The sequence below is a fragment of the Schistocerca americana genome, chromosome 1 (assembly GCF_021461395.2).
Source record: "Schistocerca americana isolate TAMUIC-IGC-003095 chromosome 1, iqSchAmer2.1, whole genome shotgun sequence".
NCBI classification, from domain to species: Eukaryota; Metazoa; Arthropoda; class Insecta; order Orthoptera; family Acrididae; genus Schistocerca; species Schistocerca americana.
The window spans coordinates 416,586,445-416,614,174 of NC_060119.1; the positions used below are offsets into that span (position 1 = coordinate 416,586,445).

The 27,730-nt window shown below is 43.4% G+C and overlaps 1 protein-coding gene across 1 annotated transcript in view; it reads left to right on the plus strand.

Annotated features, from left to right (window-relative positions):
• Positions 1–27,730, plus strand: part of LOC124602277 (probable RNA-binding protein 19) — a 106,369-nt gene that overhangs the window by 72,914 nt on the left and 5,725 nt on the right. The window contains exons 11-16 of the mRNA XM_047136310.1: positions 5,417–5,581; positions 14,370–14,560; positions 16,424–16,626; positions 17,609–17,725; positions 20,367–20,472; positions 20,743–20,866. Of these exons, the coding sequence (XP_046992266.1) occupies positions 5,417–5,581; positions 14,370–14,560; positions 16,424–16,626; positions 17,609–17,725; positions 20,367–20,472; positions 20,743–20,866 (906 nt within the window). The remainder of the gene's footprint in view (positions 1–5,416; positions 5,582–14,369; positions 14,561–16,423; positions 16,627–17,608; positions 17,726–20,366; positions 20,473–20,742; positions 20,867–27,730) is intronic.

A 27,730-nucleotide genomic window follows, 5' to 3' on the forward strand; every position in this document is an offset into this window, starting at 1 on the left:
TGTGAAAGCAGCCATATCATATACCAGCATACCAGCTCTGCTGCACGTTTTGCGTAGTGTGGTATTTGGGAATGGCCATCAATCAGCTGTCGATCAGAATGAGTGGCCACTGCCAAACTGTGGCCAAGACTAGACCACCCAGTAGCAGAACATGCTACTGAGCACAACCCGATAGAGTTCAGTGACTGCTTTGCATCCCACATCATCTCAGTTCTTCCCACCAGTAGCAGATTTTCTGAACTATGCAGGTGGGAGTTACCCTTGTAACAATCTGAGCCATGCGCCAGTTCATATTGATGAGTTAAGTCTGTGGCCAGACCTTTGTACCTCATTGTTGAGTGGTGGATTTCATGGCATCCTGTTAGGGAGCACTTGAAGAGGAGCGTAAGAAAATGTAGTGCAGGTGCAAGTGCACAAGATCTGCCTTGCTTGGTACACAGTCTGGTGTTGATGGTGCTTGAGGACTGGAGTAGTTTGTTACATGACAGGTGGATCATACCCAGTTATATACTCTTTGTGTGACAGACCAAGAGAAAGTGTAACAAATTTAGCAGTTATTGGCCTAGTGAGTAGGGCACCACAGTGGTCAGAAGATTACCAGTGAATGGGTCCTAAACTCTTGGCTGCTGGTTACTGGGATGGATTTCGCTGTTGATTTGCTGGAATTTCATCCAAGTAACTTGTTTATGTTGAGTCTGGTCAACCTAAATTTGTTAAACCTGTACCACTGGTTTTGGTTCATTGGAGACTCATTCTGGTGTAATGTCCTTGACTACCCTTTGGCAAACTAAAGTAAGAGTAAGCGTGAGAGGTTATGAATATGTTTTGTATGGGGTTTTTCATGTGGTGACATCAACTTCTATTTGATGGTATACACTCGCACACACACGACCTCACACACACACACACACACACACACACACATATCCATCCGCACATATACAGACACAAGCAGACATTTGTAAAGGCCAAATGTCTGCTTGTGTCTGTATATGTGCAGATGGATATGTGTATGTGTGCGAGTGTATACCTGTCCTTTTCTCCCCCTAAGGTAAGTCTTTCCGCTCCTGGGATTGGAATGACTCCTTACCCTTGCCTTAAAACCCACATCCTTTCGTCTTTCCCTCTCCTTCCCTCTTTCATGATGAAGCAACCGTGGGTTGTGAAAGCTTGAATTTTGTGTGTGTTTGTGTTTATTTGTGTGTCTATCAACATACCAACGCTTTCATTTGGTAAGTTACATCATCTTTGTTTATATATATATATATATATATATATATATATATATATATATATATATCTAAAAACAAAGATGATGTGACTTACCAAATGAAAGTGCTGGCAGGTCGACAGACACACAAACACAAACATACACACAAAATTCAAGCTTTCGCAACAAACTGTTGCCTCATCAGGAAAGAGGGAAGGAGAGGGAAAGACGAAAGGAAGTGGGTTTTAAGTGAGAGGGTAAGGAGTCATTCCAATCCCGGGAGCGGAAAGACTTACCTTAGGGGGGGGGGGAAAAAAAAAAAAAAAAAAAAAGGACGGGTATACACTCGCACACAGACACATATCCATCCACACATATACAGACACAAGCAGACATATTTAAAGACTTTTTTTTTTTTTTTTTTTTTTTTTTTTTTTTTTTTTTTTTTTTTTTTTTTTTTTTTAACAGAGGTTTCAGATTGGGAGAGAGGTTTGGAGGAAAGGTTAACTACTGAATTAGGGTGTTGTGGTGCCAGATTGTGTTGCTTGGAATTTTGAGGTTTTGGAGGGAGTGGAGCTGGAAGTGGGAGACTGAGTAGATGGGAGAGACTGGGTTTGTGTGCAATGAGAGGTGGTTGAGGTTTGCTGGAAAGGTTGTGAAGGGTGAGTGAGTTGCCTTTCCGGAGGTGGGAAACCAGGAGATTGGATAGTTTTTTGAGGTGAAGGGTGGCATGCTGCTCTAATTTGCGGTTGGCCTGTAGAAGGATGCTCTGAATAGCCGGTGTGGATGTGGGAGAGGAAAGATTGAGGACTTTTATTAAGGATAGGAGTTGACGGGTGTGTTCATTGGCTGAGTTGATGTGTAGGTGAAGGATTAGGTGGGTGAGGGCAGTGGATTGTTCAGTTTGGAACTGGTATAGGGACTGATGGAAAGAAGGGTTGCAGCCAGAGATGGGAACTTTAAGTGTGAGGCCTTTGGGGGTTATGCCAAATGTCAGACAAGCCTGAGAAAATAAAATATGCGAGCGTAATCTGGCTAGGGTGAAGGCATGTTTGCGGAGGGAATGTAAATAAAACTTAATGGGGTCGTTGTGGGGGTGTTGTGAGGGTGACATGGTATTAGAAGGTGGAAAGTGTAAGATGAGGTTGAAATGAAAATGAAAGATAAAAATATATGGGGAGAGATAAGGGTGAACTAGAAAATAACTGGAGATCTGGTATGAAAAAATGCGAAAAAGTGTTGGTTAAGTTGATCCTGTGGTGAACTTGGGTTGGTAGACAGCGATGTGCATGAAGGTTAGGTGGTTGTGTTGCCGCTAAAACACGTTAAAGGACGGAGAAATTCAGGAAAATTTCGAAAAACCGTGTAAATGTATTAAAAGGCGTGGTGTTGTGGTGAAAGATTACGAAAATGGGGCTAACAATAGTAAATAATGACGTTAAAACCTGTGGAGAGCGGCTAAAAATGATCAGTGATGTACGAAAAACGGAAGTGGAAATAAAGTAAAAGTTATTAGAACTAGCCGAAATGGTTGTTTAATACGTGAAGGCAGCTGTTATTGAACTAGAAACGGTTAGCGGTATTGTTGAAAGCGCAAAATAAAAATTTTTTGGTTACGGTTTGGAAGTGGGTTACGTATTATAGAGTATATATAGGCGGGATAAATTTGTATTACGGTAAAAAGGGAAGGTGAATAGAAAGTGAGACTACTGGTAAACGCAGAAAGAGAAAATAAGACGACAGGAAAGATTTCGAGATGCAACAGCGACAATAACAAACGTAATTGTTGGGTTCAAATTAATGATATGGTTATAATAGAGGGAAACATTCCACGTAGGAAATATATATCTAAAAACAAAGATGATGTGACTTACCAAATGAAAGTGCTGGCAGGTCGACAGACACACAAACAAACACAAACATACACACAAAATTCAAGCTTTCGCAACAAACTGTTGCCTCATCAGGAAAGAGGGAAGGAGAGGGAAAGACGAAAGGAAGTGGGTTTTAAGTGAGAGGGTAAGGAGTCATTCCAATCCCGGGAGCGGAAAGACTTACCTTAGGGGGAAGAAAAAAAAAAAAAAAAAAAGGACGGGTATACACTCGCACACAGACACATATCCATCCACACATATACAGACACAAGCAGACATATTTAAAGACCTGCCAGCACTTTCATTTGGTAAGTCACATCATCTTTGTTTTTAGATATATATTTCCTACGTGGAATGTTTCCCTCTATTATAACCATATATATATATATATATATATATATATATATATATATATATATATATATATATATATATATATATATATAAAAACAAAGATGAGGTGACTTACCGAACAAAAGCGCTGGCAGGTCGATAGATACACAAACAAACACAAACACACACACAAAATTCAAGCTTTCGCAACAAACTGTTGCCTCATCAGGAAAGAGGGAAGGAGAGGGGAAGACGAAAGGAAGTGGGTTTTAAGGGAGAGGGTAAGGAGTCATTCCAATCCCGGGAGCGGAAAGACTTACCTTAGGGGGAAAAAAGGACAGGTATACACTCGCACACACGCACATATCCATCCACACATACAGACACAAGCAGACATCCAGCGCTTTTGTTCGGTAAGTCACCTCATCTTTGTTTTTATATATAATTTTTCCCACGTGGAATGTTTCCTTCCATTATATATATATATATATATATATATATATATATATATATATATATATATATATATATATATATATATATATAAAAACAAAGATGAGGTGACTTACCGAACAAAAGCGCTGGCAGGTCGATAGATACACAAACAAACACAAACATACACACAAAATTCAAGCTTTCGCAACAAACTGTTGCCTCATCAGGAAAGAGGGAAGGAGAGGGGAAGACGGAAGGAAGTGGGTTTTAAGGGAGAGGGTAAGGAGTCATTCCAATCCCGGGAGCTGAAAGACTTACCTTAGGGGAAAAAAGGACAGGTATACACTAGCACACACGCACATATCCATCCACACATACAGACACAAGCAGACATATTTAAATATGTCTGCTTGTTTCTGCTTGTGTCTGTATGTGTGGATGGATATGTGCGTGTGTGCTAGTGTATACCTGTCCTTTTTTCCCCTAAGGTAAGTCTTTCCGCTCCCGGGATTGGAATGACTCCTTACCCTCTCCCTTAAAACCCACTTCCTTCCGTCTTCCCCTCTCCTTCCCTCTTTCCTGATGAGGCAACAGTTTGTTGCGAAAGCTTGAATTTTGTGTGTATGTTTGTGTTTGTTTGTGTATCTATCGACCTGCCAGCGCTTTTGTTCGGTAAGTCACCTCATCTTTGTTTTTATATATAATTTTTCCCACGTGGAATGTTTCCTTCCATTATATATATATATATATATATATATATATATATATATATATATATATATATATATATATATATATATATATATATATATATTGTTCTGTAAGAACTATACTTTCTGGGACCCAGTACCTTACCACTCCCTGCTCCGTTCATTGCTTCCATCTTCCAACATCCTTCACTCCCACAATATTCATGGCTTCAGTCTCCACAAACAACAATATCCTCTTCCTCTGTCCTGTCACCATGTCCCAGTCCATGTCTTCACATCATTGTCTTGTACACAACATGAGCTCGCTCACTCCACAGAATTGTCTTGTGCACATCATGAACTCACTCGCTCCAGTGTCCGTATGTCATCACGATCTTATCCCGTGCACTTACTGCGTCTTCCTCTCACATTCTTATCATGCACACCCACTGCCTCCGTTTGAGCTGTCAGCCACCCCTCCCCAATGCCTCCTCCTGTTTTCCTCCTCTTTCTTCCTCTACCCACCCCTATCAACACAACCATTCACTCCAGTCTGCCTGCCGAGCTGCTGTCCCAGCATTTTGTGATCAGTCAGCACAATGTAGCTGTGTGTGTGTGTGTGTGTGTGTGTGTGTGTGTGTGTGTGTGTGTGTGTGTGAGAGAGAGAGAGAGAGAGAGAGAGAGTGAGTGAGAGTGTCTGTATGTGTACTCTAGCTCATTAAGGGATTCATCTGAAAGCTAGTAGAGATTTCACTCATTTTTGTGAACCTGTCAGCAACTCATTGCCTTTACTGTTTGGTGAGTGATCTCCTTTACTCCTAATTAGTATTTAATAGTATGTTACACTGGGTTTTAACTTTTCTTCATTTTTACAGCAATTATTGAATTCTTGGAGCCTTCAGAAGCACGAACAGCTTTCATGAAGTTAGCATACACAAAATTTAAGCATCTCCCTCTTTATTTAGAGTGGGCTCCCTCAGATGCTCTGAAGGAAGCACAAATGAAAAAAGATGATTCAGTACATCAAGCAGTGAATGAAGGTAATTTCTGTTTGGCTACATTTACCATTCCACTTGATTTTCTGTTCCCTCACTCCTCCCTACCTGTTTAGTACTGTTTTTATAAATTTGAATGAACTGCACTCTTTGTGAGTCATTTAGGATTGTTTACTCCACAATAAAGCCACGTTGAATTTGATCTAAGAAAGAGCCAAGTTTGACATCAACCAAAATGATTTTCATACCCTCAAAAGTTTATTCTTGCATGCAGCCATTGCCAGTGCTATAGTGTGTTAAGTTTAGCATGTACTGTATGTTAGGGGAAGAGAGCAGCCACACGTGGTGACAACAAGCTGGAGGGTGCTGTGCACTCCTGCTATAACCCACCGTAAAAATATTAAGGAGTCAAATAGCACACATACTACCTGTAAAGTGACACTAACACCACTCATATAAATGACACTGCTGTTGGTTGCCGTTATTGGTATCCTACAAGGGATCACTGCTGTTTACATTAGTACTCTCACTCCCAATAGCCCTGTACATTGAAATAAATTGTTCTGCCATTGTGTCAATAGATATTCCTCTAAAAAAATTTGAAAATGACTCTAACGAGAAGCCTAATCAACTTTACAATATGAAATTGATCTTTCACTTTTCAAGTGCACCATCCAATGTGAAAGTAGTAACTTTCTCCTTTTGTAAATATTGTTTCATTATTATGCAAATTAGATTGATTGCATTTAAATATGATTTAAGTAAAGAGGTAATCCAAGAACTGAATCCCTCAAGGGGGAATTCTTCTGTGAGTTCGTGTGTGGCACCCGTGGGTCCCTGAGCTATTGCAGCCCATTCTTCTTTCCAGGCTGCATTTTCTTCCGTGTGCCTCTCCCTCCCCATCCTTGCTCCTTCTCCACTGTCCCCTCCTTCCTATCTCTCAGTGTTCTTACTTATGTTGACCTGGCTACCCATCTGGTTTTGCTGCATTCCATGTAGTTTTGTTCTCCTTGCCTTTTCTATTTCATCCTTCTTTTTTGGCCTTCCTTTGGGGTCTGACCTCCACTTCCAAATTTTCTATCCCTAGTGTAAGCCATTTGGGGAGAGCTCCCTCCCTAGTGTCCATGGTGTGGATTCATCTCCCCCCCCCCCTCCTTAGTCACCTCTCTGCTCTGCTTGGCCACCAGTATGTGTAGCCAAATCGTGTGGTGCAGCTGTCATCATGTACCCTTCTAGCTTAGTCCCCAGACACCACAGGTATCACACTTCTGATATCTGAGCTGTTGCCTCCCCATGTATGCTTATGAGTGGTTGCTTGTCATTCTGGAGCATCAAAATTCCCGGCAGTGGCCGCTGTGCCAGATGGCCCTTGGGGTGGTTGGGTGGCACCCGTGAGTGGACCCTCTTGATTGGAGTATCAGGTTGGATACTTTGCATATGAAATATATTAAGCTCCAAAAATCTGGTTGCTGTTCTACAGCTGTCTCTTTGAATGGTGACGGATCATTGAATGCTGCTTCTTTTGACCCTGTGGCCTTCCTTCCCGTGGCTACATCCTGGGAGGAGAGCCAGACTCGCTGACTTGGTGTGAAACACTTTCCCTGCTACCTGGTCTGTACTAGGGCAGTCGGGCACACATTCGCCACCAGAAAGCCATTATTTTTTACAGAAAATGTGAAAGAGAAGTTTGGCAAAGTGGAGTGTCAGAATAAGGTGTGGTCGGGTTCCCTGTTGATCAAACTTTTTTAACACACAATCTGCAGCTCTTTGTGCTTGTGATCATCTTGGTGATGTCCTGGTGTCCATTACATCTCACCATGCTTTGAATATGGTCCAGAGAGTAATTTTTCATAGGGACCTCATCCTTCAAAGTGATGAGGAACTCCAGGTCAATCTGGAATGATGGGGCGTTCATTTTGTTCGTAAGGACAATCACACTGATATGGCGTCTTTAGTCTGGCATTTAAGGGAGATATCCTCCCAGAGAAAATCAAGGTCATGTGTTATCAGTTTGTTGTCAAGCCATACATCCTGCCACCCGTGAGGTGCTTTCGGTGCTTGCATTTTGGCACGTTTCTTCCCAATGTAGGGCAGACTCTCTGTGGTGATTGTGGACCCCACTCCATGAGCGGGGCCCCTGTGTTCATCACCCGTGTGTGTTAATTGTCATGACTGTCACTTTCCTTACTCACCAAATAGCCCGGCTTATAACAAGGAAAAGTAGATGCAAGAGTAAAAGTCTAACGATCATTTATCTTACACTGAGGCGGGCCAGAAATTTGACCGACTTCATCCTGTGTCAATGACTTCTACTTTTACCTCTGTTATGTCCTTTCCCCTCATCCCTCTTCCATACCTCAGTCCCATCTCCTCCCTCTCGTCTCCCCCTCTCTGCAGTTTCCACGCCCTCTCCTCCAGGTGTCACTCCCTCTCCCTGGCTGAAGAAGTGCCCCATTCTTCAGTACCCGTCAGTGATGAGCCTCCCTCCTGGGAGCCCACATCATGGCTGGCGTCTCTCAGGTCGGAGGCCTACTGTCACATCTCGGCCACCTTATGCACAGTCATAAGTTCTCTAAGGCCACCCACTGTTTTTTGGTCCTGGATCATGCTGAAGCCTGCTCTCCCCCTGTGCCCTGCCCCCCTCAACCTATGAAAGAGGAGAAGAAATAAAAGTCGCAGGACAAGCCTTCACTCCTGCCCAGAGGTGCCATCTTCCCCTGCGCAACTAGAGTCTGATCAGGTATTTATGGGTGTCACCCCGTCCTTATTGGTGACAGATGGTGACCTGGCAATGTGATTGGATCCAGTGCTTTTGCCTCCTGTTTGGATACCCACTCAGTGTTTATTCAATGGAACTGTAGTGGTTACTACCATCATCCCCCAGAGTTGCAATTGCCTTTTACTCAGCAGTTTTGTTGTTCTGCCAACATCTCATGTCACTGATAATCATTCACTGACTCTTTTTGGATTCTGTACTTGCTGTTGGGACCGGGTTGGCCCTTTGAGAGCTTCTGGTGGCGCCTGCATGTTGGTCCGTACAGATATTTTTAGTACATGGATCCCAATTCAAACCCCATTGGAAGCAGCTGCTGTCCTGGTCCACTTGGGATTTGGGGTCATGGCTTGCAATCTGTATCATCCTCCTGACAGGCCACCTTCATTTGCTGCCCTAACTGTTCTCCTTCAGCAGCTCCCCCCTCCCTTCCTACTCCTCGTGGATTTTAAGGCCCATCACCCTTTGTGGAGCAGCGCTTCTTCATCTAGTTGGGGGCTCCTCATTGACCAGTTTCTCGCGAACCATGAACTGTGCCTTCTTAATTATGGTTCCCCTATGGTAATGGTTCTCATTTCAGTGCCACAAGTGGCATTTTCTCTGCCATTGATCTTCGCTCTTTTCCCATCCCCTTCTTCCTTCCTTACACGGGTCGTCACACAGTGATGTATGTGATAGTGACCACTTCCCCTTGATTCTGTTGTTGCCTTCCTACCTCCCAATCACCAGGTTACCCCACTGGGCTTTGCATCACGTGGACTGCCCTCTATATACCTCCCAGGTCGTTTTTAGCCCTTCATTGTTGGGTTCTTTTGATGAAGTCGTCTGTGGTATGTCTGATAAGATAATCCACACTACTGGCGTTGCTGTTCCCCCCTTGACATACCCCGTTTGCTGTTGACCAGTTCTGTGGTGGAGCACAACCATTTCCACCGCTGTCCATTATCTTCGTCGCACTTTGCAATGTCTTAAGTGGCATCTGTTCTCCACTGGTCTTATTACCTTTAAACATCTTCATGCCAAAACCCATTACTTAATCAGACAAATCAAATGGGCATCTTGAGAATACTTTGTTGCCTCTCTAGGTTCTTCTGACCCTCCGTCACTGGTGTGGGTTACACTCCGCACCTTCCAAGGTTGTCAGCGGCAGTCTTCCTTTCCAGGCCTTGCTCTTCCAGGTGGCCATTGTACAGATCCTCCTGTTCTTGCGGTATACCTCATGAACCATTTTGTGACGGTTTCAGAATCAGCCCCCTCATCCAGCTGCCTTCCTCCTCCAGAAATAATGGGCTGAAGCTTTCCTCTTATTTTACCCTTTGTGAGGGGCAGAATCCTACAATAAACCTTTTACTGAATTTGGGAACATCTTCTGACCCTCTCTTCTCCCCACAGTTCAGCTCCTGGCCCCGGCTCCATCCAAAACCAATTGCTTCAACACCTCAATCCTCCACAATTACAGATCTCTTCAAGGTGTTTAACAGTATTTGGCTCCAAGGCATTTTCCCTTCTCATTGGAGAGGCAGTATTGTGATTCTTGTCCATCAGCTTGGCAAGGATCTGTCGTCCCTTGACTGTTACCAGCCAATCAGCCTGATCAATGTCCCCTGTAAGTTACTAGAACAGGTGGTGGGTCTCCGATCGATCATCTTCTTTGATTGGAAACTGCAGTTCAGCAGGCCTTTTCTCAGCGCCGCCATCTTGTCGCGGTCTTCTTTGATCTTCGTAAAGCCTGTGACAGCTTGGCGCCATCACATCCTCCTTACACTGCATGTGTGGGGTTTTCAGGGATCCCTCCTGATTTTTATTCATCACTTCCCCTCCCACCAGTCTTTCAGAGTCCGGGTTGGCACTGTTATCAGCTCTCCTCTGGTCCAGGAGAATGGCATTCCTCAGGACTCCGAATTAAGTGTCCTTTTTCTCAACACTGTTAATGACTTGTGGCCTCTGCCAGACATTTGGTCACCCGTGCTCTCTATGTGGATGATTTCTGTAGTTGGTCTAGCTCCCACTCGTTTGCATCTGCAGAATGACAGATCTGGGGTGCCATCCAATGTGCTTCCACATGCACATTTCGCACCGTTTTCAGATGTCTCCCCTTAAGTTGAGGGTGGTGCATTTCTGTCACCATACCACAGACCATCCTGTTTCAGAGCTCTATCTCGGTGCCCTACGCATGACCGTGGTCCCCCAGTTCTGTTTCTTGGGTCTTCTTTTTGACAAAAAGCTAACTTTGTTGCCCCGTTTTCATCATCTGAAGATTGGCGATTTTTGTAAACTCAGTATTCTATGTTTCCTTGCTTGCACCTCTTGGGGCACAGGTCATTTGACCCTTCTCCATCTATACTGAGCATTAGTTCTGTCTCATCTGGACTATGGTTGTTGAGTTTATGGATCAGCAGCCCCTTCCACGCTGCTCCTCTTGGACTTGTTTTACCATCGTAGTGTCCATTTATGCACTGGTACCTTTCGCACTAGCCCTGCCGATAGTCTTCTGTTTGACGTTGGGATCCCTCCCCTTCTGATTCGGTGGTCCCAGCTCCTGATTTCCTATGGTATAACTATCTGCTCTTCCCTTGCTCACCGTTCCTATTCTATCTTTAAGTGACTTTAGGCCATCGCCTGCTCACTGCGCGTCCTTAGTGGGCTTACCGGTTGGGCTCCGCCTCACTTCTCTTCACCATGACTTCCATCTCCCCTCCTTGTCCTCTTCCCCACATTCTCTCCCGACCATCCCCACTTGGTTAGTTCCTTGGCCCCTGATTTGGACAGGTCTTATCTGGGAACCAAAAGCTTCCATTGCTCCAGTAGTGTTCCATTGTTTGTTCCGAATCCTCTTAAGGGAGTTTCAGGATGCCATTGTTTTTTACACCTATGGCTCCAAAACCACTGATCATGAGGAATATGCCTTCACATCTTCTGTTGGCACAGAACACCATCTCTTGCCTGCCACGTGTGGGGTGTTTCTGTGGGACAGATGGCTGTCGGCCCTCTGCTTTATTAAATAGTTCTCACTCACTTGAGTTTTGTTGTCTAGAAACTCAACGTGTAGCCTTAAGGCTATCGCTCATTATATTTCCTGGCGTTGCGTGGTCTCTGCCGTCCACGACCTACTCGCTGATCTTGGTGATGGTGCTTGTTCGGTTAATTTCCTTTGGGTTCTTAGCCATGTAGGTATTGTGGGTAATGAATTTGCTGATCATCTGACTGGGGGTGGGGGGAGGCAGCAACCTATCCTCCCCATTGTCCATAACCCTTCTGGGACCGGATTTGCAGTTTTACATCAAATCCCTTTTTGATTGATCATGAGCTAACTCTTGAATAAACTTCATGCCATCAATGAGACTCCCACCACCATGTGGCATTCTTCCCTCTGCCTCTCCTGGCAGGAATCCACTATCCTCTGCCATCTTTGTATTGGCCGTACTAGGTTGACCCATGGTTTTTTACTTTTTTACTCTGCATTGAGTGGCCATGGCCCCCCCCCCCCCCCCCCCCCCACCTCTCTCTCTCTCTCTTTGTAGTTGCAAGACTCATCTCATGGTGATCCATATTTTGCTGCACTGCCCCCGTCTTTTGGCCATTCTCATTTAATGTGCCCTACCACCGTCCTTGTTTCAGGTGTTGCTGGACGACTCTCTTATGCTTACGTCTGTCATCAGTTTTCTTTGTAGAAGTGGTTTTTCATCTCGGGTAGAAGTCCTTGAATTTATCTCTGGAATTTGAGTCCCACAATTGATGTTGCCTCCACACCGGCAAGACTCCAACTGCCTTTTCCCTACATTTTGTCTGGTCTGTTGTATTGTTTTGTTTCTCCTTTTCCTGTGCCTTCTTCCCCTGGTGTTGTCCTTATTGTATCATGATATGGTATGGTGGGTTGTCAGGACCTGTTGGTGGCAGTGCTGGTGCCCCATCATACATGGCATGTCTGGGGCTCTACCTGTTTCCACCTACTAGTCTCCTGTTCTGTCCTTTTCCTGCTGCCCTGATGTCCCTTTTCCTTTCCTTGTTTGCACGTTAACCCTTCTTCTTGACTGGATTGTGTTGTTAGTGTTGACCCTTCTCGGATTTCTGCCATCTTAGATCATAGTGCTGGTAATCTCGCTAGTTGGTCCCCCTCCCCAAATCAACCAACCAATCCAAGAACTGAGTGCTCATATACATTGATGTCATCAGTTTTAAATGTTTCAAATCTTTCTGTGTTGTTGTTAAAATAGAAACACACCACAACTTTTTGCATAGCTTTGTGAAATAAAATACATTTTCATGGAAGGTATGCTTTCTGAAAAGAAAGGTAGATGGTGGATTAACTTTAATGTTACAATAAGCATAATCACAGTATTTCATCCCAGATTTAGTGCAAACCCATTCTCATCACCAAAAATCACAGTACTAGCTCACTTTCTCTTAGAAACATGTGCAAGAAGCCTTTGTCCCCATCACAGCTCCAAAAATAATGATTACTGTATAAAAAGTGCACTCTAGTCTCAATAACATACGTAACAGATCTTGCACAATTATCACATTTCCCAAGACCTTTGAAAAATTGCAGCCAGGTTTTTTTATGTCTTCCTTTCCTCTTTCCTACCATTTTCCTCCATCTATATATTAAATCATTACTAATCTTTTGTAGAATCCAAATAAAAGCATTATTCTCAACAGTGCATTCTCCATTCATATTTGGAAGTAACATTTTATTGTCCAGTAAATGACACATCTATTGAAATCATCAATTTCCATTACAACTTCTTCTTGGGATGTTTTGTATTTGTGATTGATCCAGCTTCTGTGTCAACTATATGACCCATCTGCACATTCCATTTCATCAAAGTATACACAAGTACACCCACAGCATCAACAATTCTGAAAGGAGTAAGGTGGTTTACATCAACCTCGCAACTCATGAACTTGCATACACAGCTATGTAAAATTGTTTTGATCAAAGTCAAGTGCATAATGTGTGCACAGAGGCAGTTATAATAAGTGATATGTGCACAGAGGTAGTTGCAAGCCAGGTCTTCCCCCCACCATGAAAAACCAGTGGGTAGAGACTGCTCATGCTGACATCATAGCTCATGCTACATCTCACCCACTGCGGTGACAGATGTTTCTGTTGTTTTGGTATATTTGTGTCTTGTGACAATTTTCTATGAAATGATTCACTGTCATGAATAAAAATACTTTATTAAAATTCTGAAATTTACTTTTAAATTTTTAAGGTTTAGAATTGGTATAATAATAGGAAAATTGTCGCAACTGCTTAAATTCATTCTGCAAGTTCCATTATTTCATTGTTCTCGGTGCTGTACAATACTACTTTTCTGTTGGATCTCATATGCAATGCCAAATCTTGCCTTTGAATTACATTTTGATTTAAAATAAGATTCAGTTCTCTTAAGTATTGATAGCTTTTTTGGTTACATAATTTAGTTTGTTATTCAGATCAGTGGATAAATGCTGTTACAGAGACAACAATTTTTTCATCTATTGAACCTGAGAATCAAATAGGACTCTCATTTTGTTCATGCTTGTGGATATTTTGATAGAATTACTTATAGTAAATTCAAAACTAGTCCGATTTTATTAGGTGTTTCTACAGTCAAGGTATCATGCCTTGGCCTCTTTCATGTAACTGAGCTTACCCAACCATAATTATTTGTTCAGTTGATAAGTGGGGGGAGTCTGTGCCAGAGACAGCAGTACATTCAGTGATGGCAAACAAATATAAGGAAAGTTCGTTTTGATTGGCTACTTTATGTTATCAACCAAGCTTGAGCTACTTCAATGTTCACATCTCTCTTCTCAGCTATTCTGGTTCAATTTTGTATGAGGACTCTCCAAGTATACACTTTACAATGTATGCTTCATTACTAACACAGTTCAGCAAATAATAGCTGTCATCTGCAACAGAGCTGTACATTTATCATCTGCTAACAATGGCATTATTTATGGCGTTCCATTTAAGTCTTTGTGTGTGTGTGTGTGTGTGTGTGTGTGTGTTATTTTTATTTTTATATGCTGTTGTATTGTAGAGTGTTAATTTATTTACTTTTTTATTTTTAGAAGAGAGTAAGGGGGAAAACAGCATTTGTGTTGCAACCAAAACTGTGAAAGAGAGTGATAAACTGACTAAAAAGTCTGATTTTGCAAAGGAAACTGATGAGTGTGAGGAGGATGATGAACCTCCTGAACAGGATACAGTCTTGTTCATTAAAGGTCTTAATTTCAACTCAAGGGAAAAAGATGTGATAGAGGTATGTCATGTGGTTCTGGTTAATTGTATGTTTTGCTGTGTTGATGCCTATTTCATACATATTTTTGTATTGAAGTTGATACTTAATCTGTTTAAAGGCACTGTGATCGAATTTTATTTAAATTTATGGTAGCTCTTCAGTCATAAGAAACGACAATTTCATTTTCATTAAACAGCTGATGTTGTGAGAAGCTGTAATATGAAATAATCATCAGCTGATTTGATACTTTAATGAGAAATTTAGCACTGCATTACAACAGTTCATTTCATTTCGATTTATTCCCATCAGATAAAATTACTTCGTACCATTTCTGCTTGCATTTTATTACTTAATGGTGAACTTGAGAGCATGTTTTGTGTTGCCTGCCTATGTAAAATGATGGAAAATGCTTTTTGGATGATACACTATGTATTTGTACCGGTTATGTGTTTGCTGTATAATAGGTTTTTGTCGTTTGTTCCCCACTTAGCAGCTTTCCATTCACTTTGTTTTTATTGACATTCACTGGTAAGTTGTAAAGGTGCAATTAAGTTTTAGCCCGGAAAACACTTGTCCAAACCAATGGGTTATCAAATCAGTGTAATCAGCTTAACAGTGCTATTATTTAAAGTTACTGGCACATTGAAACTGTTGCAGGACCAGGACTCGAAGCATAGCCTTGCTTTTGTGGGCAGTGTTCTTGTCAATTGATTTATCCAGGCCCAACTCATGACCTCCCCTCACAGCTTCACTTCTGCCAGAACTTCTCGTACTGTCCAAACTTCACAGAGGTCTCTTGCATACCTTGCTGGACTAGGACTCTTGTGTGAAAGGAGTGATTATGGCTAAGCCACTTCTCCACAGCATCCTTTCTTCCACAAGTGCTAGTCCTGCAAGGTATGCAGGAGACTTCTGTGAATTTTGGAAAGTAAGAAGTGATGCTTTGATGGCAGGCCAAGCCTGGATAAATCAGCCTGTAAGAAAATTGTCTGCGAAAGGTCCCGGGCTCGAGTACCAATTTGGCACACAGTTTTAATATGCTGGAAAACAATGCACACTCCACTGCAAATTGAAAGATTCATTGTGTAACTGCTGTTATTGCTTTGAAGTTTTGACATTTGTTATTATACCATTATTTTCAACCTTTAGTCATGAATAATAGTATATAATGGGGGGTTAGTTTCATAGGGAAGGGAGCTAACTGTGTGTAATAAATTGAATCTTTTCATTTGTTTAGTGATGTTACACAACATTGTGTTGTCTTTTGCATCATGTGTGAGAAAGGTGAAAGATTGTTGTCTTTTAGATGCACACATTCAGTCTCTAAAAGAGGAATTCTGAAAACCCGTGAAATGTTCGTACTGTGTTGCAATATCTTCTCCTGCTATTACCTTCAAGGAAATTTGTAGCTGGATAACATTTTGAGCCTAACTAGGAAGTGAGAATGTGCTAACTATGCTAAATATCTAGGAGTGTGTGTCTGGAGTGACCTAAATTATAATGATGACATAAAGCTAGTTGTAGGAGAATCAAATGCCAGGCTGGGATTTGTTGGAAGAAGCCTAAAGAAATATAAGAGGCTATAGAAAAGAGCAAAAGAAGAGCACTTTTTTATGTGTTTATTTAGTCAGTGTGTAAGTGCCACAGAGAGATGCTCATTAAACCTGTGGCAGATGCTACAAATAAGTGTTGTGCATGTTGCATGCCGACAGCCGTTCTTCCTGTGCACCATTCATAGCTGGAAGAGGAAGGGGGGGGGGGGGGAGAGGGAGTGATAATGACACTTAAAATGCCTTCTGCAGAGTCTGAATGTAGGTGTAGATGAATATACTTTTAATTTTGATAGTCTAAAAGGAGTTGCTATAACTGTTGCCCAACTTCTAGCATTTCAGACATTGTGGTCCAGTACATTATGTGACAATTGCAATGAAAAAAGATCCAAAAAGCCCAGGGAAGATGCTATCAATGGGATATGGCTTTATTCAGTTTAAGCATAAGGAAAGTGCCGATAAAGCCTTAAAGACACTCCAGCATTCTGTTATTGATGGCCATAGCATTGAACTGAAGCGTTCAAACAGGACACTAAAGTAAGTAACAGCTGTTAGCTTCGAAGAGTGAAGTGGAACAATGCTGCACTGTGGCTTGTGGAGTTTATTCTAATAAAAAGTGCATATTTGTGTGTGTGTGTGTGTGTGTGTGTGTGTGTGTGTGTGTGTGTGTGTGTGTGTGTCTGTAGAAATTTTAATTTTTGACACACATGAGACAAATATATATAGTTGTTAGCCAGAATGGACATGATTGAAAATGCTTTACACAGTTGTCATCCTTCTTTACTCAATTTTCAGATGCTGTAAATTTTGTTCATGAGTTTTTCGTCATTGCAATCTATTTGCTCCTTATTGCAGAAACAGTAAAACGGTTTATTTTACAACTTTTCCTTGTGCTGCATAGTCATCCCTGTATTACATGTAATTCTTTCCTTCATTTTGCATACTCTTATATTAGATTCCACCTTCTTCCGAAACAGTTGTATTGTAAGTTCACATTATACAGCACACCTTAAAGAAACCTGATTTTAAAAAATCTCTCTCCCTCTCCCTCTCTCACTCCCACTCCCACTTCCACTCCCACCGTCCTTTCCGCATCCCATGACCATTTTCTTCAAGGCTGTAAATAACTAACCTTGTGACAGTTAACAAGACTGATATTACTTTGCAGCAATAACATGCTGTGTTGTTATTAAATGCAATCATGACCTTAAAAGAATAAATTATGTTATTTATAATTGGTTTCAAAAAGCCAAAAAATGTGAATTAAAGTTCAAATTTATATAATCGCTTAGTCTGCCATGTAAAATCCTCTGTAAGTGATCATTTTGCTGAAGTAAGCTCTGAAATTTGTAAAAATATTGGTGTTAATGGCCACAAGGAAACTTAGTTTTGTAGATGCTGTTGTTTAGACACATTTATATACTTTCTGTAGACTATGCAACATTATCATCTTATTTCTTAAATGTTGTATATTTTGATCTCTTTCAGTAGGTAATTTCAGTGGTTATTTTAATTTCAGAAATGAAGTTGTTACAGCCAGGAAGAAAACTAAAATAGGAAAGCAAACTGGAACAAAAATCTTGGTTCGCAATGTTCCTTTTCAAGCTACGAAGAAGGAAATCTTTGATCTCTTCAAGTATGTATTGCTTACTTTATTGATGATTGCGGTTATTGTTTCCACTGTCCCATTGCAGCTAGAAGAAATGAAGAAATAACTCTTCCCAGTCTAACTGAGATGATGGAATTTGACTTTGTGTGAAACAAACAAAAGAGAGAGAGGAAATACATTATGCTGGAATAAGTCGGCTCTTCCAGAATTCTGTCATCTATTTCAGTATTTGTCTTCTAAAAGAATTAATTCTCTGATGGCATACAGTCTCCTGGCTGCATGGGGAAAATGTAAAAGTCCAGGATTTGGTTTCCTTTAGGCCCTTATTACTGAGAAAGATTTGTAACATTGTTATCAAGTGTACTGTTGTATCCTGAATGAATAATCCGTTATGTAAAAAATCCAGGGTGTGCATGATTTTTCCATGTAAGTCCTTTGTTGTGTTTATTTGCCTTTTATGTAATACCTCTGGAAGTTACTTTGCATATTGGGGGGTGGGGGGTGGTGGGGGGGGGGGATGCTCCCTTGTAATTTGGGGTCTATGTTAAATTGTTAACTAACTGGATGAGTGAATTCCCACATTTGCAAAAGACAAAGGCATACCCCTCCATATCATCATACCTGGTAAAGCACTATGATGTTCAAACCAATCCTTTTTGTTGAAGGTGACTTAATATTAGTCATCTGACATATCATTAAGTAAGTGAAAATTTTAGCAACTGTGAAAGATACAAAAAATGAATTAATTAACAGGAGCACAGAAATAGCAATGGTTGATGCCAATGAGGTTACTAGAGCTTAGGATATACTGCAAGGAGAATTCCCACCTGCGCAGTTCAGAGAAGCTACTGTTACGAAGAATGATCCAGGTGGCATAGGCTGTGAAACAGTCATGGAAGTGGAGCACCCCTTGTTGGGCAGCATGTTTAGTAACTGGGTGGTCTAGCTGTTCTTTGCAACAGTTTGCCAGTGGCCATTCATACAGGCAGACACAGACAGACAGGTTGTTAGTTGTCGTGCCCTTGTTGAAAGCAGCACAGTGGTTACAGCTTAGTTCCTAGATCACATGGCTTTTTTGACAGGTAGCCCTACCTTTGGTGCGATAGGAGGTTTGTGCCAGTTCAGGATTTGAATCCAGGCCTAGATTCAGTGGCAGTGGAATGCCACTGAGGGAGGGGTGGGAAGGGTAATTGGTCGGTTATTCCTTGTTTCAGGACACAATGAGGTGTAGTTGAAACTCTGGCAGAGAATGTGGTTCAGATTCAACTATCTCTCTTCATGTCCTGAAAAGAGGAATATCCTACCCATTATCCCTCCCACCCCTCCCACAGAGGCATTCTGCTGCCCACTGAACCTACACAATATCCTAGTCCATTCCTCATTGTCTCATGGATTATATCCCTGCAATAGACCTAGATTCAACATATTCCCCATATATCCTTCCACCAGCATATACTCTAGTTTAGTCACAAGCATCTCCTATCTTATCAAAGACAGAGCTACCTGTGAAAGCAGCCATGTAATTGACAAACCAAGCTGCAAGCATTGTGCTACTTTCTACGTGCCACATGAATGGCCACCAACAAACTGTGGCCAAGAGGCAACTGGACCAGCCATTTGCTGAACATGCAGCCCAGCACAGTGCTTCACTTCAATGATTGCTTCACAGCCTGCATCTCCTGTTGCTTCACAGCCTGTGCCTCTTGGATCCTTCCTACCAACACCATTTTTTCTGAACCTGGCAGCCATCCTGATGTAGATTTTCTGTGATTTCCCTGAATCACTTCAGGCAAATGTTTGGATGTTTCCTTTGAAAGACATGGCCAATTTCTTTCTCCTTCCTTCCCCAATCTGAGCTTGTGCTCCATCTCTAATGACCTTTATGTTGACGGGACATTAAACAGTAATCCCCTCCTCCACCATCTTTTCTGAATTGCATTTCCCGCAAAATGTCCTATGTTCCTGTAACCCCCATAGACTCGGCATTTCCTCTCCTGTGTCTTCCACCCACCTATCCCCTACACTGCTCCCACTTCAGCACTACACAGTCTACTACTCCACCAACAAACCCACTAGTCTTTATCCTCTTCAATACTTTTCTGCTGCCCTTCTCCTCATCCCCTCTTCTTCCACCCCAAACCTCCCGACTGCAATTAGCAGCCCTACCCTGTCGGCACCGCATCCGTGCATGCTCCCACAAGCAGCACTACTCCTTCCCCCACGCCTACTCTGCTATATCTCCCTCTCCCCATCCTCCTCCTACTTACCCCTCACCCACTCCAGACTGCTGTACCCACCAGGTGCAGTTACAATCCACAGTCCAACTACAATGGCCAGAAGGAGGTCTTTTGATCCAAAGCTTATATGTATAGCAGTCTTTTCGTTGAGCCTGTCTGCAACTTAATGTCTATATGGTCAGTAGCAGGATTTACACGTGCTTAACCTGCTTAAATGTGCTGTAAGGAGAACGTCTCAATTAATGAGGCAATTGGAAGATTTCATGCAATGCCTACTATAAAAAACATTGTCAACCTTTTTTTGCTACTAGAAAAATATATAAAGAAACTATCAAGTGAGAATTGTGCACTGTCAAATATCCTTTCCTTTTTGTCTTATGTTATGATATCCCTTAATGCCCAAGAATAGTAATTATTGGCTTTGTTCACAGGACTTTTGGTGAACTTAAGGCTGTCCGTCTTCCTAAAAAGATGGTAGGCACTGGACAACACAGAGGTTTTGCATTTATTGACTATCACACAAAGCATGATGCAAAGGTAAGATGATAAGAGCTTTCACTGTGTGGAACTGTTGTTGTAGTAGTTGTTTGTAACTATTGGCATTTGTAGCATCATTCACAAATTTTAAAACTTTTAGGATTCGTGATGAAACCATGATGTATGTATGTTTGATGAGACAAACTATATGTATGTTAAGAAGTTCTAGGAAAAAGTAGTTATAACATAGATTAAAAGTTTTTTGAGATACATTTGTCATGTTATGCCTTATTCTGTTGCCATCATTTTCATTATTATATGATGTTTCAGAGAGCATTTAAGACACTTTGTCAGAGCACACATTTATATGGTCGACGACTTGTGCTGGAGTGGGCAGAAACTGAGGAGAATGTTGATGAACTAAGGAAGAGAACTGCTGAGCATTTCCTAGATGGTAAGTAAATATACTTAGTAATATTTACTGCAGGTGTGACTTTTACTGGAGCAAATATTTTTCACCATACCATTCTGTCCAGAAAATGAATAAACATTTTCTATTCCCTATACACAAAAGTTGCCTTGCATTTCATCAATATTTTAATAAATCAATGATGGGCATCTAGAACTCAATAATTAGTTTGTCAGTCTCTTGGATGGTTTTTGTATTACTAAATTAGGGGAATAATGTAATATATATTGCTAGTATTCCTCTGTCACATATAATTTAAAATGGATGCAAGGAATGATTTGTTGAGCAAATCTATACAGCTTCATGGGTGTCATGATTTGATTTTCAAATAGTCTTCATAAACTTACTTTAGCAGCATGCCTTGTGACAGTGCCCTCACATTCATTGCAAGGACTTTTACCCTATAATGTGTCAAAACAAGGCCATTTTGTGACAGTATTATAATGAGTTTTGTGAAGGCACATGTTGAGAAATTTTTTATGCTCTTCTATTGTGCAACACTGCCACCAAAAGAGCAGAATGTCATTTTATGCTAAGCAGTTTTTTCTTTGTTATTGATACCAGCTTTGACTGGAAAACTTTCTGTGTCCCTGTGCCTTCATTGAACCTGCCAAAAATGAAAACCTGATCCAAGTGTTTGAGTTGAGAGTTATCCTCATTGTAGGTCCAACACAAGGACACAATGTGGCTTAGTTGGTGGTCCAGGGGCAGGACATAACTTTTATCTTCAAGCACTAAAGCTTAAAAGAAATTTGTCTCTTCTAAGTGATTTTATACAACCAAAAACTGGTTTGCAGTACTTTGTTCATCAAATGAACTATAATCCGTTCAACATAAGGTTAAACCTGATGTAAACAAACACAAATATGATGGTTTTTTTTGGTCAGAAGTCGTAGCACATGTACACTGGTGTTGTTATGCTCTTGGAAGTAGGTCCTACTTATGTATTAGATATCTTGTTATTAAGTTACATTAAATGAAACTTTAAGACATTCAAATGTGTTAACAGCTATCAACTTTTTTCTTAATCAAGCTTCAGTTACATAGTTTTTATTTCAAAAATCGTGTACAGTCACAGCCTCTGCAGTGTTTTGGTCTGATTGTCGCACTGTTAATGCGCAGTACGAAAATGGCTGAGGCTGCTTCCTGTTCCTTAGTGAAACACGCACGTGGAACACAGTTAAAAAGTGTTGAGAAGTAGGCTGTTCTTAATGTTTTTCATAAATTTACAGAGATAATCAGCTTTCAAGTTTTCCCAGGGCTGTATATACTGCAGTTGACAATAATCTTAACATTGAATGTATAGTACATTAGATAGCGTAGTAGAATGTGAATCACATGAGGTTATTAGTGCGTTGTTTCAAATTACCCCTGTGCCTTTTTTTATTTTTATTTGAAATACCTACATCTCGTAATTATTGAACTCGTCATCATTTTTTATGAATAATGTGGTCTTCTTGTTTCTAATTACTTATTGGACGCGAAATTCCTGTTTCCATTTCAATTACAAATTCTTAATTATTGATGTTTTATGAAAGACTGTTCATAATCTTTTAAGGCAAAAACATAAAATCAAATTCTCTTTATTTTGACTATGTCCATCGTTTTATACCCCAGAGGTAGATAAGTACCATAGAAATATGAAAGACAATCATCTTCAGAGCACCAAGCACATTGTACAAATGCTGCATTTTTACATTTGCTACTGTACCATTACAATATGAACCCACCAGAACTGATCTGGAGGCAAGCTGCGGGATTTGGCCCGAGAAGTAACAAGACTGTTGAGCTGCCAGACATCCTGTAATTGACGCACGCAGCTTTTTCACATGTCTCTGCTGAATTCTGGTGGGATATAGAACGGCTCATCATAAAAAAAAGAGAAAATGCTGCACCTGGTTGGTTTCGTGTATTCTGTTGTTGATAGGCTCATTATCAAAGTAGCAGGTGACACTTTGAGAACTGAAATGTATTTCTCTGATTCAGATAAGGAAGGAGCTAAGAGATAACCAGACTGGCCTGCTGTAGGTAATACCTTCAGCGGCTTCAATATTTAACTATACAGGAAATCCTTCAATACTCCCTTACGTTACACACAGCTTGTGCAGAAAAAATACCCTGTGGTTAAGTCAGGAGTTTTCATCAGTCTTGTTTTTAATTACAATAGTACGTTATCTAAAAACAATGATGTGTTGCAGTTTTCGTCTAGTCGTCCAAGGGGCATATTGTGGGAGATTTACAGTGTATTATTTCATTCTGAACCATAGACCTTGCCGTTGGTGGGGAGGCTTGCGTGCCTCAGCGACACAGATTACCATACCGTAGGTGCAACCACAACGGAGGGGTATCTGTTGAGAGGCCAGACAAACGTATGGTTCCTGAAGAGGGGCAGCAGCCTTTTCAGTAGTTGCAGGGGCAACAGTCTGGATGATTGACTGATCTGGCCTTGTAACATTAACCAAAACGGCCTTGCTGTGCTGGTACTGCGAACGGCTGAAAGCAAGGGGAAACTATGGCCGTAATTTTTCCCGAGGGCATCCCCCCTGCAGGTTCGGGGGTAAGAATAGGCCTACGGTATTCCTGCCTGTCGTAAGAGGCGACTAAAAGGAGTCTCAACTGTTTCGGCCTTTAATGTGATGGTCCCCATTGGGGTTTGACCTCCATTTTTCCAAATTCAACAGAAGTACGAGCCTTTTGGGGAAGGACACCTTATGTGGTGCACCATGAGTCCTCTGTGCCCTAAGACCTTGGCACACGTTATCGTCTTGGCGTCGTAACTGCACCCTCCATCCCTTATTTTGGGCATACATACCTCATGGATTGTGTCAGTTACGCCCTTAGTGCGTCACCATCTGCACCCACGATCACTATGGACTACCAATGGCACCCAACATCCAGCACGGTAGCCAGCCCGTTGTGGTGGGGTCGTCATGTACCCTCTAGGTTGTAGCCCCCTGACGACACGGGGATCGTACTGCCGATGCCTGCGCTGACACCTCCCCACGTAAGCCAAGGAGTAGATGCCTGTCTGTCTGGGGCATCAGGACTCCCGGCAACGGCCATCCTGCCAGGTGGCCTTTGCTGTGGCTGGGTGGCGCCCGAGGGGAGAGCCCCTGGTCGGAGTGGGTGGCTTCGGGGCGGATACCCCGCAATGAAGCGGGTAAAGTCTCAATCAGGTGGTTGCACGACCACCAACGTCTCTATAAGCGCGGTAAAGTCGACTTTAACGCTGTGGCATATGACCCCAAATCGTTCCCTTCCCTAGCCACGCCCTGGGAGGGATGCAGGGCTGCGGACAGACAGGAGCCATATTCACCGCGATACCTTGCGTGCAGCAGAACTGATGGCGACAGCCCTCTCCGGCTTCTCAGCCGGAGGGGCGGCAGCCCTCTCCGGCTGCTCAGCCGGCGACGCACGGGCCTCCTCCGGCCTCACTTGTTCGGAAGGGATCCCTTGGGGGAGTCCCTTCCAAGGGCTTCCCCAATGTCTCACAAGACACTAGCCAGTGGCTGAAGAAGCCACCAGCTGCTGGTCGAAGGGCTTCACGCTCTTCGTCTGTTCCTGATAATGCGTCAGGAAAGCCCTCCCAGCATGTAAACCCTCCTCCAAAAGACAAGAGAGAGAAGAGGAAGCTCTCTAAGAAGCCTAAGGACCCAGTGGTTCCCGCGCCACCGCTTCCTGTCAGCTCATCCTCTGAGGATGAGGTCGAGCTCTTTGCGTCCCCTGATGACCTAGATCTCGCCGTCTCCTCAGAGACAATGGACATAGCGATGTCCGTCTCTCAGTCGATGGCAGCATGTGACCCTGCGAAGTAATTTGATTTTTCAGTGCCTGCATGCCCCTGCAGGACACGCTTTGTGCAATCCTCCAGTGGAATTGTGGCGGTTATTTTAGCCGTCTACCTGAGTTACGTCAGCTTCTAAACATGACACCTGCTTTCTGCATTGCCCTCCAGGAAACCCGGTTCCCGGCAATGCGGACCCTTGTCCTTCATGGATACAGGGGTTATTACTGCAACCGTAGCACTTACAATTGTGTGTCAGGTGGAGCCTGCGTGTATGTCCTTACCTCTGTATATAGTGCTCCTGTGCTCCTTCAAACATCATTGGAAGCTGTGGCTGTCCGCGTAAGGACTACCCAGGACATAACCGTCTGCAATGTCTATCTCCCTCCAGGTGGTACAGTCTCCCTGACCGAATTGGCTGCACTTGTCACCCAACTTCCCACGCCTTTTCTTCTCCTGGGGGATTTTAACGCCCACAATCCCCTGTGGGGTGGAACGAAGATTACTGGCCAAGGCAGAGATGTCGAGAATCTCATCTCCCAACTTGACCTCTGCCTCTTAAACACTGGCGCCGCCACACATTTCAGTGTGGCGCATGGCATGTTCTCTGCCATAGATCTGTCGTTTTGCAGCCCAGGGCTTGTACCATCGGTCCACTGGAGAGTCCATGACGACTTGCATGGTAGTGACCATTTTCCAATCTTCCTTTCACTACCCCAGCGTCGCTCCCATGAACGCTTGCCTAGATGGGCATTTAGCAAGGCAAACTGGGAAACATTCTCCTCTGCTGCCACTGTTGACTCTCTCCCCCACGGTACCATCGATGTGGCGGTTGAGACACTGACTGCAGCGATTGCTTCCGCTGCGGAACGTACCATTCCTCGTTCGTTAGAGTGCCCCCGGCGAAAGTCAGTGCCTTGGTGGTCTCCAGAGGTCGCTGAAGCCATTAAAGAACATCGGCGGGCTCTTCTGTGACATAAGCGGCACCCGTCTTTGGAGAACCTCATTTTTTTCAAACGTCTCCGTGCTCAGGCACGGTGGCTCATCAAAAGGCGGAAACGGGAGTGCTGGGAGAGGTACGTTTCCACTATTGGCTCCCGTACTTCACCCTCCCAGGTGTAGATGAAGATTCGGCGCATCTGTGGATTGCAGCACTCTATAGGTGTCGCATGGCTTACTCTCAATGGGACGGTATCCACCGATGCCGATGCAATCGCCGAGCATTTCGCACAGCACTATGTTCGAGCCTCTGCGTCGGGGAATTACCTGCCTGCATTTCGCGCGCTCAAACTCCGGGAGGAAGGCAAACGGCTTTCTTTTGCTTCTTGCCACCCTGAGGCGTATAACGCCCCGTTTAGTTTGTGGGAACTCCAGAGCGCTCTGGCACAGTGCCCTGATACAGCCTCTGGGCCAGATGGCATCCACAATCAGATGCTCAAACACCTGTCCCCAGACTGTCAGCTGTGTGTTCTTGCCATCTTCAACCGCATTTGGGGCGATGGTGTCTTTCCGTCGCAGTGGCGGGAGAGTACCATCATTCCGGTGCTGAAGCCTGGTAAGGACCCGCTTAATGTGGATAGCTATTGGCCCATCAGCTTGACAAATACTCTGCGCAAGCTATTGGAACGCATGGTGAGTCGACGGCTGTGTTGGCTGCTCGAGTCTCAGGGTCTTCTGGCTCCGTGCCAGAGCGGCTTCCGTCAGGGCCGTTCCACCGCCAATACTTTGGTCTTTCTTGAGTCTGCAATCCGCACTGCTTTTTCCAGGCGCCAACACCTCGTTTCCGTCTTTTTCGATCTCTCCAGAGCATATGACACGACGTGGCGGCACCATATGCTCGCCACGTTGCACGGGTGGGGTCTCTGGGGCTCTCTCCCCATTTTTATTCAGAATTTTTTTATCTATTCGGACATTCCACGTTTTAATTGGCACATCCCATAGTTCACTTCATATCCAGGAGAACGGCTTTCCACAGGGCTCTGTATTGAGCGTGCCCCTTTTCCTTGTGGCCATTAATGGCCTTGCAGCAGCAGTAGGGTCGTCTGTCTCACCCACGTTATATGCTGACGATTTCTGCATCTTTTTCAGCTCCTCCACCATTAGTGTTGCAGAACGTAGGCTGCAGGGAGCCATACGCAAGGTGCAGGCGTGGGCCCATGGGTTTCAATTTTCCCCTGCGAAGACTTGTGTTATGCACTTTTGTCGGCATCGTACTGTCCATCCCCACCCTGAGCTCTATCTTCAGGATGCCATGCTCAGGGTTGTTGACACTTACCGTTTTCAGGGATTGCTGTTCGATGCCTGGCTTACTTGGCTTCCACATATTCGTCAGCTCAAACGTCAGTGCTGGCGGCATCTGGGGTGCAGATCGTAATACGCTGCTGCAGCTCTACAATGCCCTCGTGCTGTCCCGACTGGATTATGGGAGTGTGGCGTATGGCTCAGCGTCGCCCTCAGCGTTACAACTACTGGACCCCGTTCACCACTGTGGGATTCGACAGGTGACAGGAGCATTCTGCACCAGCCCTGTTAATAGCCTCCTTGCTGAGGCTGGGGTTCCTCCACTTCGTATTCGTCGTCAACAGCTGTTAGCCAACTATACTGTCCACGTCCGTTGTTCGCCCCGTCACCCTAACTATCGTCTCATTTTCGCTAATGCGGCAGTCCATCTCCCACACCGGCGGCCGCGATCAGGCCATACAATTGGGATCCGTGTTTGGTCGCTCCTTAATGAACTAGAGTGTTTGCCTCTTCCATCTGCTTTCCAGGTCCGCCCACATACACCACCTTCGTGTATTCGTCGGCCGCAGCTTCGGCTGGAACTTTCCCGATGGCCTAAAGATTCAGTTCCTCCTGCAGTCTTGCGCCGCCAATTCCTTGCTCTCCTAGGCGCATACCATGCCTCAGAGGTTATCTATACCGATGGCTCGATGGTTGATGGCCGTGTGGGGTACGCTTATGCTCATGCGGACTATGTCGACCAGCGCTCCTTGCCGGAAGGCTGCAGTGTTTACACTGCAGAACTGACAGCCATTTTTCGTGCCCTTGAGCGTATTCGTACCAGC